The sequence below is a fragment of the Pteronotus mesoamericanus genome, unplaced genomic scaffold (genome assembly GCF_021234165.1).
Source record: "Pteronotus mesoamericanus isolate MK-2021 breed Mesoamerican mustached bat unplaced genomic scaffold, CSHL_Meso_final scaffold_507, whole genome shotgun sequence".
Lineage (NCBI taxonomy): Eukaryota > Metazoa > Chordata > Mammalia > Chiroptera > Mormoopidae > Pteronotus > Pteronotus mesoamericanus.
In genome coordinates this window covers 11,682,464-11,700,139 of record NW_026555319.1, presented here as the reverse complement: position 1 = coordinate 11,700,139, position 17,676 = coordinate 11,682,464, and the positions used below count along the sequence as shown (strand labels likewise).

At 47.9% G+C, this 17,676-nt stretch overlaps 1 protein-coding gene across 4 annotated transcripts in view; it reads left to right on the top strand.

The window, feature by feature from the left end:
- ACACB (acetyl-CoA carboxylase beta) overlaps positions 1 to 17,676 on the top strand; it is a 92,525-nt gene that overhangs the window by 20,898 nt on the left and 53,951 nt on the right. For all 4 annotated transcript variants that reach the window (XM_054594103.1, XM_054594104.1, XM_054594105.1 and 1 more), the window contains 7 exons: positions 8,949 to 9,081; positions 10,589 to 10,727; positions 13,357 to 13,466; positions 13,672 to 13,753; positions 14,617 to 14,715; positions 15,674 to 15,783; positions 15,892 to 16,002. In XM_054594103.1, the coding sequence (XP_054450078.1) occupies positions 8,949 to 9,081; positions 10,589 to 10,727; positions 13,357 to 13,466; positions 13,672 to 13,753; positions 14,617 to 14,715; positions 15,674 to 15,783; positions 15,892 to 16,002 (784 nt within the window). The remainder of the gene's footprint in view (positions 1 to 8,948; positions 9,082 to 10,588; positions 10,728 to 13,356; positions 13,467 to 13,671; positions 13,754 to 14,616; positions 14,716 to 15,673; positions 15,784 to 15,891; positions 16,003 to 17,676) is intronic.

Below are 17,676 nucleotides of genomic sequence, written 5' to 3'. Positions count from 1 at the left end.
AAAAATTACCAAAGTGATGTTTTGTTTGTTGAAAATTCAGACAATTATAGATAAGCAGAAAGGAGGAACAAAAATCACCATACCTCCCTCCTATGATGTTAACAGTTGCTGTGTATCCATCCATACAACCTTTTTCCCCATGAAGGTATGTTTTAATGTATGAACTCGAAGCATACAGAACATACTGTACTGTAACTTGCTTTTTCACTTGACATGAAGTATTCTACAACTGGCTGAGCTGACCGTGGCCCGCAGCCTAACTTTGTATGGTTTGCCAATAAAGCATTGTTTTTAACTTTTAGATAGTTCAAAAAACAACCAAAAGAATACTGTTTGGGGGTATGTAAAAATTACATGAAATTTATTGGAACACAGCCATGCTCATCGTCTATGTATTGTCTGTGGCTGCTTTCAGAGTTCAAGGGCAGAGCTAAGAGAGCGGTGGTGCAGAGACTGGGCCATGAAACCTAGAGTATTTACTATCTGGTTCTTTACAGAAAACATTTGTGAACTACATCATGCTTTTTACTGGGTTCATAGTATTCCTTTAAATGCTTGAGAAACATGACCTCTGTCTTCTAGGAACTTCATCCAACTGGCGAGCTGTTTTCTTAGTAATTCAAATTCAAGGCCTACAGGGCGCAGCAGTAAGAACTGCTACCATTTGCTGTGTGCTTTCTGAATGCCAGGCTGAACGCTGCATAGGTGTGCGCTCACGCTGTCTTTTTACCACCGTGAGGGGGCACTAAAGTGGCTGTCATCCCCATTTTACAGACGAAGAAACGGAGGTTCTCGGTGCCGGTGAGAACAGAACCGGGATTCATGCTCAGTCTGTCGCCCAAAAGGCTCTCTAGGGGCAGCCAGTTTCTACTGCTTTAAGAGCATAACTTCAAAAATAACAGTCTCTCCTAATGTTGGACTAGAGAGAAGATTAGAAACTTGGTTGAAAACTAGTTTCTGCAGCTCATGAGCACGTCAGGGAGTGAGGGCTCTTGGAGCTGGGAGCAACTTGGCAGTTTAATTCCTCCGACGGGGCATTCAGAAAAGGCAAGGGACCTGTCCCGGACATGCGGTCAGCCCGCCAGGGGGAGGCTGACCTTGTAGTTGTTCGGTCCTTCTGAAGAAGGGACTGTCAGAGTCTTCAGGGGCCCCTCCTGGGGGCACACAGGGTGTGTCTGAGCAGAGGGCCCGCAGAGGGGAGGAGAGAGGGGGTTCGGAGCTTTCTCATGCACCAAGTCTTTTGTTGAGCACGGAGGTCACATTTCTTCCCCATTTGAAGCCCTGAATTAACTCCTCTGGCAAAAACACCCAAAGCAGGCCATGTGGCCTGCAGAGGATACATTTTTCTCTTCTCTATACAGCTATTGACTTCCACAGTTTAACACGTGAGTGTTGAATCACCTTAAATTATAAACTTTAATACAAAAGGCTACCTTTCATAAACCCCTTTACTCCAAAATAATAAACTTGTATGAAATTGGAATTGTCCCTGCAAATTCAGGCCAGGTAGTCACCGTATTTATAATAACGTGAAGATGCTTTATTGGGTCACTGCATGGTCTTCGCTGAAGAGTTGCTACAAAGATGGCGTTAGACAGCCCCACTCTGCCACTGAGCTGCGTGACGTGGAGCAACTGCCGTCAACCCTGGGAACCTCCGCTTCCTCATCTGTCAGTGGTGCTAATTCTGATAGGCCTTTCCAGGGGTCTTGAGACCATCCAGGGCCGGAGCCGAGCACTGTGCCCGATGCCCAGCACATAGGAGGTGCCGGCCTTGAGTGCTGTCCCAGGTCAGCGCAAACATTTGCACAACTGATAACAGTAACGACAGTTCTGTTGTGAAAGAGGTCTGGGGAGTCGAGAGGCCTCTGGGATTCTGACCTGAAGCCTGAACCTTTTACCAAGGAGCCAGAACCCATAGGAAGGCAAAGCCCCAAATGCTGACCAGCGTCCCTCGTGCAAACAGGGCCCGAGTGTGGATGCTGGAGAAATGCACATGGGTCATAGTGGGCGGAAAAGGGCTTCTTGGAAGAGACTTGAGCTGAATGGGGTGAATGAAGTTGGAAAAGAAAAGGCAGAAGAGTCTGGTCCTTGGTGAGTCCCACAGTGCGCCACGGCCCACGGTGAATGACAAGACTGCTGCGGGGATCCCGCTCAGAACCGAGGCCGGCGGTCTGTCGGGACGCTGCGGGCGGCTCGCTCTGTGGTTCTCGCCCTGCCTGCATGTGAGAGTTTCCAGCGGGGAGTTTTGAAAAATGTAGACGCCTGGGTGCCCCCCAACTGCCACCCCCAGGCAAGCTGATTAATTAGTCCAGGTGGGGCGAGGCATCAGTATTTTTTAAAGAAGCTCGTGTGATGGAGTATATAGTCAAGGCTGAAAACTGCTGCTTAACCCAGAGCTGGCAAACTGCTTTCATAGAGGGTCAGGTAGTGAATGAATATTTTCAGCTTCGTGGCCCGATGGTTTGTGTCGCAGCGCTCAGTCCCTCCGGTGACTGCACCAGTAGCCGCAGGCGATGTGTAACTGAATGGTCCTGGCTGTGTTCTGATTGCACTTTATTTACAGACAATGAAATTTGAACTTTATGTAATTTTTATGTGTCACAAAATACAGTTCTTTCTCAAACACTAAAAATGTTTTTAAAAAAAAGGAAAAAATGTAAAAACCATTATTCACTTGTGGGGAGCTACAGAAGCACATGGCAGACGGGAGTGAGCCCTTGGGTCTTAGTAGGCTGACCCCTGGCCTAGGCATCGGGGCGATCCCTGGTGGCACTGAGGGGACAGGTGGCCTGAGGTGTTTCCATGGGTGCGGTCATCTGGGAGCCCAAAGATGGGTTCAGAGCTACCAGCCTGTACTGGGCTACGCAGTGTCCTGTCTTGTCTGGTGATAATAGTAAGGCTTTCACTTCTGTTGGTTTATCGCCTGTCTATTGTACAAAAGAAACAGGAGGTAAGGAGCTGCAGAGCTGGTTGATGCCAGGACACTGGCCGGACGGCTCTGTACTGGGGGTCTAATATCGGCCCCCTGGCAGAGAGAGACCCCGGCGTCAGCTCTCGACTGCAGGCCATGCCCAGTGCCGAATGCTGGGCGCACGCTCTGTGAGGCAGGTACTGTTAATGTTGTTAAATAGTTTCATCCTGTGAGGGAACTGAGACACAGGGTATCGAAGCACCTTTCCCAAGATTACACAGGTCATACGTAGTGGATTCCAGACCCAAAGCCTGGGAGGATGGCTCTGGTCTGCCAGGGTTTCTCAACGGCCGCCTGTTGAATTGCGGAGCCCTCTAATTCTTTGTGGTGGGGGCTGTCCCGCGCTTTGCAGGATGTTGAACAACATCCCTGGGCTCCACCCAGTAGTGCCGGTAGCAGCCCCCAAGTTGCGACAACCAAACACGTTTATAGACATTGCTGGGTGTCCCTGGAGAGCAAAACTCTGCACTACACATACCACCTCTCAAATACACTTTAAAAAAAAAACAACAAACCCTCACTTGAGGATATATTTATTGATTTTCGAGAGAGAGGAATGGGGGGAGGGGGAGAGGGAGAGACACATCAATGTGCGAGAGAAACATCGATTGGTTGCCTGTCATACTCCCCGATCAGGGACTGAATCCGCAACCCAGGTATGTGCTCTGACTGGGGATTGAATCCGCAACCTTTTGGGGCACAGGACAGCAGTCCAACCAACTGAACTGCCAGGCCAGGGCCAGAGAGAGTCACGTTGGAAGACCAGTACTTCTTGCCAGCTGTGCCACTTGAGGTCAGTGGGCCTCTCTGAGCCTCAGTTTCTTCATCGTGAGCAGGAGAAGATGGCGTCTGCTGCACAGGGCGTTGGGGATTCAGTGAGAAACCCCTTGTGCTTGATCCATAGTCACATTGGAGAATGTTGTCCCCTCCTTCCCAGCATAGTTCTCCCTGGTCTTGTGCCACAGCAACTGATTGTGTTTGGCGTTTGGCTGACAGCTCTGTTGCATCATTGATTGCACCTGAAGCCATTTCCAAAAGCCACCACGGACTGTTTCACCTTCTACCCTTGCCAAGTGCCAGCCGAAGGTCGGGCCTCCAGAGCCAATGTTGGTTAACCTCCAAGTTTGTTAAAAACAAATAAAAATAGCCACCAGCCTGGAGACGGGGCCTTAAAAAAGCCACTCCGGCAGCATGTGTGAGTTCACCTGCCTCGTTTGCTGAGTGATGGGTTTGGGACCCACCTGACGGAAGGGCTCTGTCACCAGTTAGAAATCAGGCCACACAGTGGTTTTTCTAATGGTTGAGCTTTTCTTTGTACTTTAGGTCAGATTGCTAGAGTGTCAATGTTTGTGTATATGGGCGTGGGATGTCTCAGACTTTCTGAAGCCAAAGGGTCAAGCCAGCCAGTCGGGGAGGGCTGTGGACGGATGGGGAGCAGGCTGGGCCTAGGGGTGACCTGATCCCTTTGCTGATGAGGTTGGGAGATCGGCAGCTTCTGATCCTCTTGACTATTATATCACTTGACTATTGTATCACTGCACTTATGTACCAGACGCCGTTTTTTACTTTCTGTGTATTATTTAATCCTCACAACCCAGTGAGGTCCATGTCATTATCCTCGTTTTAAAAAAAGTCTTTATTTATTGATTTTTGGGGAGAGGGGAGAAAGAGAAGAAAGTGAGGGGGAAAGAGAGAAAAACACCGATTTGTTGTTCCACTTATTTCTGCATTCATTGGTTGATTCTTGTGAGTGCCCTGACCAGGGATTGAACCCACAACCTTGGTGTGTCGGGATGATGCTCTAACCAACTGAGCTACTGGGCCAGCACTACTATCCTTGTTTTAAAGAGGAAGGAACTGAGTGTCTTACTTAATAGATACTGGAGCAGCCATGACTTTTAGCATCCCTATTACAAAGTTAATAGCTTCTTTCTTATTGAAAATAATACATCATTGCTGAAAATTTAACAAACACAAGCCAAGAGAAGAAAGCAGAAGCCACCCTTTATTTAGCCACCCGAGATAACTGCTGTTAACATCTTGGTATCTATTTCCCTAGATCAGGGGTCTGCAAATTATGGCCCCCGGGTCAAATCTGCCTGTTTTCATAAAGAAATAAAGTTTTTAAAAACACACTGAACTGCACACTGGTTAATGAAATGTAATTATGATAAAAGCACCGTTCACATTTGCAAGAGGATATTGACTTTCCAAAGTACTTTTCTAAGTCTTGTTGCATTGCGACAGGTCAGTCCTAGGAGGTTTTGGAAGAAAAGCTGCTTGCAATTAATGGGAAGCAGGGAGGCACCGTCTCTCAGGGGCCAGAAGTCACTTGTTCATTCATTTATTCAGGCACCGTGCATAAGCCCAGCAGAACAGAGAAAGTCTTACTGAAAGTACGTAACCTGTAGTGGCATATAAATGCGATGGATTTCTGTCATTCATTTTTATTTTTAAAAAATAATTATCAATTTGAGAGAGAGCGAGAGAGAGAAATATCAATTTGTTTTCCACATACTGATGCATTCATTGGTTGATTCTTATATGTGCCCTGACCCAAAAGCAACCTTGGCGTATTGGAATGATGATCTAACCAACTGCTTTACCTCCCCGGGGCTTATTTCTCTTTTTGTTCCTCTGGCCTAGAAGTCCGTTTCTTTATCTCTGACAGACAGAGCCGAGCCTTCGGTGATTCACACTGGGGATCTGGCAGCGGGGTGGGGGTGCGGTTGGCGGTAGTGGTTGTGGCGGTGGCAGACTGCGGGTTTGTAGGGGGTTTTTCTCATGGGAAACTGTACTGGACACAGAGATGTCAATCAAGCAGAAGAGGTCCAAATCCAACTCTTCCTGGTGTGATGGAAAGAGCCCCAGGCCTAGAGACTTGCTGGGGGACCCCCTTTGCCTGGCTGGACCTCAGTTTCCTCATCTATAAAATGGAATTTCTTTCCCCCAAATGCTTATTTGCCTGCGGCCTTGCTTTTCCTGCTCAGACAACAGGCGGTGGCATGCTGGAGGTATTCCTTATGATCAGTCAGTTTTCTACCCAAACTTTCCGTCCACTGAACCCACTCGCCCCCCGCCCCCCAAGATGCCTGGTCACCATCTCTGGACACACCTCTGGGTGGTTAACCTCTAACCTAATTCCCACCAGGTGGCGGCTCCCAGTTTATACCCCAAGGCTGGATTAAGAGAGTGGACTGAATGTCCCCGCCTGGTTCTGTTCCTCTCAAAATCCTACCAAATGACACCAAAGAGATTTTAAAAAAGAGAGAGAGAGAGAGAAAGCCATCGAGCCTGGGAGAACAGGAGGGGAGATGAGCAACATTTTGGAAGTTGGCAAGCGGATGAGTAACGGTAATTGGCTCAGCAGAGCCTGGGGGGCCGAGGCATGGAGCAGCAGCGAGGCAAGCCGGGGACCCGCTGGATCTGCATCTGAAAGGCGCAGGGACTGGCAGCGTCAGGTGCCTCTGCAGCTGGGGGTGAAGGCAGGAAGAGAAGAACTGGGTGAAAGACTCCCAGGTCCCTCGGCTTGCGCCTTGTGTCTGGGGACTGCCCACGTCCGCTCCAGTAGAGGGCAGGAGGTCTAGGTGCTGGGGCCTGCCGGGCACGCTGGAGGGCGTGGAGCCCGTATTCCTAGCAGGAGGATTAGGGTCTTTGTAGGCGCTGAATCCTGAAACCTGCCCCGTCTGCTAGGACCGTCCCAGCAGCTCCCCTTTCTTCCCCACCCAGGCTCCTGGCCAAACTCTCCTCCGTGCAGGAGACCCAGAGACTTCTCCTGGGGGGGCTGGGCCGGTGAGGGGGGATGACTAAAGATAGCTGGGGCTTCCCAAAGCACAACGCCCCCAGGTCTCCCTGCGTTGAGCTCAGGGTCCTCCTCTTCTCATCGGCTCTTTCATCCCTGCCCCTGGCCGTGAAGGAGTGACACAGGCTTACCAAACATTTGGGTGCAGGTTCTAATAGGGAGGCAGGCCCCAGACAAACAAAGGGACCCAGGAAACTTGGAGAAAACAACTCATTTGAGGAGAAGAGAACACAAAGTGCTGTCATTGACACTCCATCAGGTTGGAGAGCATGTGCGAAAAGAAACATTTGCAGACCCAAACACAGGCTCTTAGATGTTAAAAGCATGAGAGCAGAAGTGAAAAACGCCCCTGAATGGTTAGAAGAAAAGGCTGGAGGAATTGCACAGAAAGTAAATAGAAGATAGGAGAGGGAAAAATACATAAACGGGTTGGCCAGTCCAGGAATTTCAACATCCAAGTAATAGGACTTCTGGAAAGGATAGAGAGGAAGGGGGCAGGAAGTCACCCGGGAAGCGTTTGGAGACGAATTCCCGGCTGTGAGTTTCTGCACTGAAGGAGCCTAGCAGATCCCCAGCCTCGCAGAGGGAAGCAGACATGCAGCTGAGCATATCCCCGTGAAACTGTGACTGCAGAGGACAGAGAAGTTCTTTCAACTTCTGGATATGAAAAAACAGGTCACCCACAAAGTGTTAAGGGTCAGAATGGCTCTGGTCTTAGCATTCTTGGAAGCCACAGAACAACGGCACAAGGCTTCCGAAATTCTGAAGGAGGTTTTCCCTCCTAGAGTTCCACATACAGCCACACAGGAGGGTCAAATGTGAGGGCAGAAGACAGTTCTAGAACATGCGTGGCTGTAAAACATTTACCCCCCCCCGCCCCAAACACCTTTCCTTAGAAAGCTACTAAAGGGTGCCTTCCAGTGAAACGAGATAAAAACAAAGAAGAGCCCCACAATGGGAGGCAGGAACCAGAGATCCAACACAGAACCAAAGGGAATCTCTAGGGCGACAGTGACAAGGGAGGCCAGTGCAGCCAGCAGCAGGACAGGCATGTCGAAGGCACCAGCTTCCTATGTGCTGCTATCATTGTACCCTCCTTTTAACCCTATGAAACTGCTAGAGGATGTGCCCCAGCAAAACAAGGGAGTGTCCACCAAGAAAGAGGGAGCCATGTGATCCCCAAATTAGAGATCAAAGGTGGAAGAGGGTACAGGTGGGATAAATGGTGATGGAAAAAAAAAAATCCCAAGGAAACGCAAAGGGGGTCCAGAGAACAGCCAGTCCGGGTGAAAGGGGTAGAGGCCTCCAGGAAAGATGCCACCAGTGGAAAACCAACAGAGAGGGCCAGCGACCTCCAATGTGGACGGCGGCTATGGGATGGGTTAACAACTGTGCAAGGAAAAACAAGTCAATGAAAAAATCATTAACTCCAGGAAAAAAAAACACAAAAAAGGAATGAAAACTCTGGTCTAACCCAACCCTCCCTTGCGAATAATGATCCCAGACTCATAAAACTCTGAATAGTGAACCTACCGAACTGCAGCGCGGCCCTGTTGGGAGGCTGGGAGAAAGGAAGTGGGTAGGATGGCCAAGCGAGGGTGCGACCTTCTCACCTCTCAAGGTGGGAAGGCCACAGAGGGTGACTCAAATGGACAACTTGCGAGATAGTGCACGCGCATGGTTTAGAGCACCAGAGGTGTGCCGGCTTCTGGAGGAGGTAGGGCAGGGGACCTCTCTTCTTTCTTATACAATTTTTTGTTTGTTTTCAGAAAAGTGCAGGGACATCATCCCTATTTAACACATCTAAAGTATTAGAATGTGTGACTTCCTCCCTGATCGTAAACTGCCACCCCTCTTATAAGCTTTTTAGTATTGAGTTCCTAAATGATGGGCATATAAAGTAAAAGTTCATTGAAGATAAAAAAAGTCTGAATGTACACAGCTTGGGGCGGGTCAGGGGCTCGCTCCTGCTTTCTTCGTTTGACGGCCTCTTCTTGAGCCTCCTTGTGAGATGAACGCCTCCAGGGTGCGGAGAGGGACTACCGCGCAGCAGGGGCATGATGGGCCTCAGCTTCTCTGTGTGGACATTGATTCTACAGGCGCTGGGCACCGGACTCCCTCCCCGGCTTCCCGGGCTTCCTGGCTCACGCACGTCTGTCCTGTTCCTTTGCAGGCCCAGCATGTCGGGGCTCCACCTGGTGAGGAGGGGTCGCGAACAGAAGAAGGTGGACCTGCACAGAGATTTCACCGTAGCTTCCCCAGCTGAGTTTGTCACGCGCTTTGGGGGAGATCGGGTCATTGAGAAGGTACGGATGGGGTCCTGGTGCCCCAGGGGAGGCCTGGTAGGGTGGGATGGGAGAACCAGCTTCAGACTGGGTGCTCATGCTGCAGAGAAAGGGCCAGGGCCACCCGTTGGTGAGCTTTTGCTAAGTGCTGGGTGCTGGGCTTCATGTGCTTTCCACAGTGCCGACAGCCTGAGCAGCAGACCATGACCCCACTTCACAGAGGAGGAGACTGAGGCCTCTGAGCAAGATCAGGAGGCTCACAAAGGACCCTACAGTGCCTTCGGGCACGGGCTGCTTTCCTGGTTATTGGGAGGGAAGCCTAAAACCCGGCCCTGCCCTCGCCAGGTTTACAGCTCCTTAGGGGAGAGGAGACCCACATTCTAGAATGACAGTAATGAAAGGAGACAGCTAACATTTTCCATTTTAAAAAGGGGAGAAAGAACATTGAACCTGAGCCAGGAGCTCTGGGGTCCGTCTGCTGTGGCCACGCATGGGACATGGCATCTGGGCTCAGTTTCCCCTTCTATAAAATAGAGCCAGTCACATCCCAAAGCTCTAATGAGATTCATCTTTCTGGGCTGCTGTGAAGATTAGTCAGCAGTGCAAGGGCCTTAAAGTACAGGGGCGGGCAAAAGGTAGGTTAATAAATAATAAATAATACAATAATAAATAAATAATAATACAAGAATAAACTGTGTTTCACGGACTCACAACTGGAAAGCTCCTTTTGGCCACCCCTGTATGGGCTTAGTGGGTATGTCAGAGCTTTGAAGCCACACATCTCATTTTTTTTTAGAAACTATCTAATGCCACGCAGCAAATTCATGATACAAACAAGAATCGAAACCAAGACCCCTTCCGTCGCTGGGGGACAGCCAGCCCTACCGCCTTTCCTCCTAACCAAGTCTGGGCCCTTTGACCTTTAGGACGCAGAGGCGGTCATGCTGACCAGGTGGAGTTCAGAGCACAGATCTGACTGTGGAGGGCTTGAACCCCGGCTCGGCCACTCACTACTGGCTGTGTGTGACCCTGGGCAAGTGCCTCAGCTCCTCTGAGTTTTAATGTCTTCATCCCCACATAGGGATAATAATACAACCGCTTTCAAAGGGTTGCTGTGAAGATGAAATGAAATACATTGTACTGTAGCTCGGTACATTCGGATAAACCCTTGAACAATGTTAAGTTATCATTATGGTGCCAAACAAAAGCATCAAAAAGTCATTTATCCATCCATCTATCCATTTAATCATCCGTCCACCCATCTATCCACCCATCCGTCCATTAGACCAACCATCCATCCATCCATCCATCCACCCACCCACCTACCCACCCATCCGATCATCCATTCACGCAGCCGGCAGACTTTGAGCACCTGCTCTGTGCTGGGCTCTGTGCTGTAGAAATACAAAGAGGAAATAGGTGCTCCAAGTACTATAGGAGCCTCTGCAGCCCTGAGATGGACCCCAGGGTGGCATGCAGCCTCCGTTGCAGGTAGATTGAAACTCTGGTTCCTTCCTCCTCTGTCTAGGTGCTCATTGCCAACAATGGCATCGCCGCCGTGAAGTGCATGCGCTCCATCCGCAGGTGGGCCTACGAGATGTTCCGTAATGAGCGGGCCATCCGGTTTGTAGTCATGGTCACTCCAGAGGACCTCAAGGCCAACGCAGGTATTTGGGCCTTCACTCCCTCCCCACCCCCCCACCCCACCATGCCCCATCCTCCCCTGCCCTCACCTGGGCAGGTCCATTCTGGACCCTAAGCAGAGTTCCAGGGGACCACTCTCATGAGCCTGCCTTTATTTGCCTTTTCTTCTTCATTTAATTAAAATGTCTTCCGACAATGAGCGCGACCCCTGCACCTTATAAAAATACAAATGGTTAACATGCCAAGTGGAAATCCCATCTTTGAGCGATGTCCGTGTCACTGCAAATCGGTGTCTCTTCCTCCAGATGTTTTTTTCTTGCAGATGCATGTACTGCATGTCAATCATTTGTTCATTTTTCTATTCATTTACTGTCTCTCTGTCTGCTAGCCTAGACCATTCTGTAAGGACTGGCAGTTTGCTTTGTCCCCTGAACAATCCTTTCCCTTTACAGACTGTCCTCCAGGAGGCAAATTGATCTTTTAAGTACACAGTTCAGGTTCTGTCAACCCCTCCTTATGTGCTTCAGAGACTGCAGTGCTGTCCCTAGCACCAGCAGCCTCAGTCCCATCCCCTGAGGCCTGTCCCCCACCCCCCACCTTGGTGCAGGCTCTAGGCTCGACTCTACCCTGACGCAGACTCCTTTTAACTCACACCGAACAGTGGGGACAGGTTGGATTGTTAGACCCATTTTACAGATGAGGCCATTGAGGCACGGGGACATACAGTAAATCACTTGTCTAGCATCATACAAATGGAATGTGCCTATTAACTTAAAAATAGAGGCCTTCTAAAGCAAGAGGTAAAATGTGTTTGAGATCCATAAGAATAGCTATTTTGGATGCACTGATTCAGACTGAAGCCCAAATACTGTTCCGATTAGGACACAAAAGCAAGGGGTATTTATGAGAAAGGGAAAGGGAATAATTACCTCAGTGGAAGGAAGGCTTTTCTAATGGTGCAGATAATAGAGTGATGTTAATTCTAAACAATGTTTTAAATTGTCAGTCCGGTAGTCACAATAACCGGTTTCTTGTTATCTTTGCCAACAGCTCTTCGGCACACAGTGTTGTCCTAGGCCCAGCCCCAAGGTCATGTTACCCTTTGTAACATTTTGAAGATCTGAGACAGAAGAGGTGCCAGGCAGTTCCTCTGGTCTGGCCGCTCCGGCTGTATTTGAAAGTGGTGCTCTCTCTCTCTCTCTCTCTCTCTCTCTCTCTCTCTCTCTCTCTTTTGTCCTGGCAAGGCTAGCACGCAGGGTCCAGCCTTGGGACCCTTATGCTGTGGGGTCTCCCATCATGCTCAGACTAAAATCCCAGGTCCTCACTAGGCCAGCTAAGGCCCCTCACAACTGCACGCTCGCCGGCTTCCGGTTCCCATCTCACCCCCTCGCCCTTCACCCCTGGGTCCCAGTCACAGGGACCTTGTCGGTTCCTGGACTGGCCTTGCTCTTTCCCGTGGCAGAGCCTTGGGAGTGCGCCGGACCTTCGGCTGACGTTTCCCCTGACGCTCGTTGCACAGTGGCCTTCACCCCTCTCTGCCCTGACCTTCCGCTCTCATCGTTCTCCCTGTGCATCTGTTAGTGCCGAGGCGCTGACCACGGTCTGTGGCTGCCCTGTTTGCTTTCACGGTTATCTTCTCCAACGCAGAGTAAAAGCTCGGTGAGGAGAGGGTGCTTGTCTGACCTCTCACTTTCTAATCTCTGGGCCTTCCCAGAGATTTTTTTTTTAATTTATTGATTTTTTTTTTTTTTTATAGAGAGAGAAGGAGGGGGTGAGAGAGAAAGAAACATAAATTTGCTGTTCCACTTATTCACACATTTATTGGTTGCTTCTTGTATGTGCCCTGACCAGGGGTCGAACTCGCAACCTTGACGTATCAGGATGACATTCTAACCAACTGACCTACAGGGTCTGGTCCCCAGTGGCTCTTTTTTAAGAACATATTTCTTGACGTGGAATGTCTGGCTTAAAGAGCATGAATAGTTTAAAACTGAAACATAGTAATCATAATCACTTTTAAAAAGGAAGGAATTACTGTCACATGGATGAAAGTTTAGGACAGTATGCTAAGGGAAATGAACCGATCACAGAAAGACAATTACTGTCTGATTCTACTCACATGAGGTCCAGAGAGTGGTTAACATCTTCACGACAGAAGGAAGGATGGCGGTCACCAGGGGCGGGGGAGAAGGGGAACTGTCTCATGGGCGCAGAGTTTCAGGTTTGTGAGAGGAGAAAAGGCTGGCGATCTGTTTCACAACAGTGTAAATGTACTTATCCCTACTGAACAGTACACTCAAAAAATGAGTAAGATGGTGAATGTGTTTTTTTTTAAACCATGATTAAAAACAAACATGTAGTCTTTCACAGCAAAACAATGTTAAGAGAGTTTAGGATTTAAAAAAAACAAACAGCCCTACCTCTAATCCCACTGCCCTGATAGCGTACTTCCTTGTATTTTTGTTCCCTTTAGGCCTGGTCCAGACACACTTCTTTATACAAGTAAAATCGTATTCAGTTTTCTTCTAATTATCACACATGTTTGTCCACTGTTGCTCCGTCACAGTTATTTGGTTATTCTTTCAATGGCCGTCCACAGTTGTTTCTTGCCAATTTCCTACAGTTGCCTTCGGTCTCTCTTGTTCTTTCCAGAGTACATCAAGATGGCGGATCAGTATGTCCCCGTGCCCGGGGGGCCCAACAACAACAACTATGCCAACGTGGAACTGATCGTGGACATTGCCAAGAGAATCCCTGTGCAGGTACGTTGGACGGGCGCCCCCGTCCGCCCCGCGGCGATGCCCCGAGCTCTGGAGCAGCCCGACTCCGCACTCAGAAGGGGTGGAGGAGCCGGGTGCTGCAAGAATCTGAAATCCAGGGCCGATGTAACGCAGCCAAGAGCTTTCGCTGCGCGATGGGAGGCGGTGGTGAAGGCAGGTCTTCATTCACGCCTCTCTGTGTTTGCAGGCGGTGTGGGCGGGCTGGGGCCACGCCTCCGAAAACCCCAAACTTCCGGAGCTGCTGTGCAAGAATGAGATTGCTTTCTTAGGTAAAGTGTGTCACCGTCAGATACGTGGGAATTGGGGTGCTGATGGGACACTCCTCCGGGTTAGAGTCTCTTTCTAGCGCAGCCCTGTAAAGTGGGGGTCATTTTGGTGTTCCCACCTCACACATTCATTGTCAGGAGCAAGCGAGTCCAGGGGTGGGAGAGCACCTGGGTTGGTGATCAGCCAGGGAACAATGGAGCCATTGCTATGGTTACCATAGTGGCATGATGCCGGGGGCAAGCAGACCTCTCTGCTAGGGTTCCTGTTGGCGCTGAGATGCCAGCCATGTTCAGATTTATCACTGGCTTTGGAAATCACATTTCGGATAAGACCACACCTTTGCTTGGGCTGTGCTCAGGCCTTTGGACTGCCCTAACCCCTTGGGACCAGAGCCCCTCACATCTACTATTTATTAGGCCCTATGATGCTTATTATGTATGACATGTGTTTGTTTCAGGATTCGAACTTACATTTGTAAACTTTGCATAGTTACGCTGTTTGACATCCTTGCCTGGTTTAGGGGGATCATTTCCCACCCTTATCTTCGGGCCCACCACACGGACTTGTGTACGAAGCGGCTCAGTGCAGATCAACCCCTGACATTCCAAGGCTCAGCCTGGTGACCTGTGCCCACTGATGTGTTATCTGTCCATGTCTTTGATTGACTGTCACACAGGGTTCTCGTTATCCTTCAGTTTTAGCACCTCTGGGGGCTGATGGTCCAGCCCACAAGCTGGCAAACTTCAGCCCACAGGCCGAATCCAGCCCACTGCCCGCTTCTGTAAATTAGGTTCTAACACTCGGCTGTGCAGGGGATCTTGTGGCTGACTCCATTCTGCCTCCCCCCCTGTCGCTGACCCTTCAGGCCCTCCCAGCGAGGCCATGTGGGCCCTGGGAGATAAGATCGCCTCCACCATCGTCGCCCAGACGCTGCAGATCCCAACGCTGCCCTGGAGTGGAAGCGGTAAGGGCCCCAGCCTTCACTTTGGGGGACTCCTTACCCAGTCTGCTAATGTGAGCACCGCGATGACAGGAGTATGCTTTTTTTATTCTTTCCCTCAAACATTTTAAATTATTAAACAAGTGGTACAGTTTCATCGTAGACAATGTGGAAAATAGGAGAAGTTTTTAAAAAACAAAACGAATCACTTAGAATCCTAAGACTCAGTGTTGAATATTCGTTGCATTTTAGGTATCTATCTAGTCTTTTTCCAAGCACATCCTTTAAAACAGAGACCTTGTATTTACTAGTTTGGGACTTATTTTTCTTACTAATCTTTCTATGTGAATAAATATACTTTGCAGCATTTAAAATGCCTGCATAGGATTATATCAATCCAGATATACTGTGATTTACCTAACAGCCCTCTCCAGTTATACATTTTCCAGTTTCCATTTAATTTTGTTCTAATTTAAAAACTATTAAAAGTAATGGAGGCTTTATCATCGTATGGCTCAATATGTACATTTTAATCACTTCCTTAGGATAAATTTCTCAAAGTGGAATTTCTAAGTACATCCAAAAATAAACAGGAAAAAGTCAGGAATTTCCTATTCAGTTTGATTTTTTTTCTTGTAAAGATTGAATTTTAAATTTGGAATGGAAAGTTTTTGTTTGTTTTAAATCTGCACAGGGTGTTGGGAAATAATGATGCCCATGTAAATGAGCCCGTGGGGTAGAATGGGATGTAGCTGCATTCAGGGTAAGATGGTGTTCTTGGTAGACTCAGTCTGAATTTCTTCAGCTCGATTGCCCATTCAGGGTTGAGTCAGTCCTTTGGAAAATTAAAAGCCATGAATTACTTAAGCTGAAGGACTGTGTCTGTGTCCTCTTGATCCGGAGGCCGGGCCTAGAGGCGCTTTGGTGAGGGGGCCGTGGTCTCTGCCGCGCTTGGAGGATTCAGCTTTCTCTGTGACCCCAGGCCTGACGGTGGAATGGGCAGACGACGACCTGCAGCGGGGGACCGGAGTCTGTGTCCCGGAAGACATTTACAACCAGGGTTGTGTGAAAGACGTAGATGAGGGCTTGGAGGTAACGGCGGAGCCTGGGGGACCGAGGGGCCAGAACCTTCTCACTGTCCTGGTGGCGGTGGAAAATCTCTAACCTCTGAAGACCTCTGTCTGTCCTTTGTCCCCCCAGGCAGCAGAAAAAATTGGTTTTCCGTTGATGATCAAAGCTTCGGAAGGTGGTGGAGGGAAAGGGATCCGGAAGGCAGAGAGCGCCGAGGACTTCCCGATCCTTTTCAGACAAGTGAGCTTTCCTTGCTGCGTGTTTTTTGTCACATCTTTGGGAGGTGTCTTTATTCGGTTCTTGGCAAACAGATTATTTCTGTTAGCATTATTGTGTCACAACCATGAGAGGATATTTGCAGGAGTGGAATGTTGCTCGGCTGTGTTATATTTCGAAGCCGATGTGTGCATTTTACACTCTGAAGTCCATGGTGTGTGTAGATCGGTGTACCATTTCCTAACGTGCTCAAGGCTGTGAATCAGTGTGTCTGTAAGTGGTTTCGAAGACACAGGGTCAGAATGTCTGTTTCTGACTATACCTGTCTATCGGGAGATGGGATAGTTTATAAATTGTAGCAGCCTTGGTGTTTTTAATGTTTCTAGATGACCCGTTTTTACTGCAGGAACTATGCAGACGAACCTGGAACAACATAGGTTTGAACTGCGTGGGTAGACATATACATGGGGTTTTTTTCAGTAATTACATTAAGAAATATTTTGGAGATTTTCAACAACTTGGAAAAACTCACAGATGAACTGTATAATCTAGAAATATCAAAAAATTTAAAAAATGTCGTGAATGCATAAAATATATGTAGATACTAGTCTATCTTATCATTTATTACCATAAAATATATACATGTATGTATTAATTGACTATTTATGTCATCAATAAGGTCAGCAGTAATCTATTAGTAATTAAATTTGGGCGGGAATCAGAAGTTATACCCAGAGTTTCAACTCTGGGGGAGGTTGGTGCCTAGAACCCCTGAGTTGTTCAAGGGTCAACTGTAATTGTGCATTTACTTAATTTTAGCAAGTTTTCCACTATTCATACATTATGCCTATTTTTGGCAGTGTTTAAAAAAGTTTATGCTGACAATCTTCTCATTCTTAATCCAACTTTTTTCATATTTCTAGGTTTTCTTCTAGACCTTATTCACGTATATATTTTAAAGTGTTGTATTTGGTTTACACAATGCTGTTCTACATTTTAAACATTCTAAATTGGAGATCATGAACATTACCATGTTGTTCCAGGCCTTACAGTTATTTTGATAATTACACAGTATTCCCTATATGGCTATGGTTTTATTTATCAAAGCTTTCCTTTTTTGTTTAATGTTAAGTTTGTTCCTATTTTCATTATTATGAATAATGCTACTACAGTATAATATGGCCTTTAAGACTATAAATAATACTTAGCTCTTTTTCCTCCTCTTCTGAGTTATTTTCTTGGGTAAAGGACGTGGGATTGCAGGGGGAGGATTTTCACATAGACAGTCATATAATTTGGTTTTATGATTTTTTAAATGAGTGGGATCATCCCATATTTTATTGCAACCTGCTTTTGAGAAAATCTGTCTTAGAAATCATTCTATGTGCACAGTTATTTTTACGTCATCTTTCTTTAAGAGTCTCTAGACGACATGCGTATGAGACAGTGCCCTTCCGCTGTTTAAAGGATGGAGTCAGTCTGTCTGTAGGTCCCACCGTGGAAAGCCAGCTGAGCGAGTGCGTTGAGCAGGAGGAAAAGAAGGCCACAGGGTAGTGTGCTTTGGTCCTGTTTTCATTTAAAGAAATATTGTCTGTGTGTATGTTGCTGAATGTGTAGCAGAAAACCAGTTCATACACCCAACTCTTAACAGCACAGTAACTCTTTTTAAAATAATTAAAAATTTTTTTCAATTACATG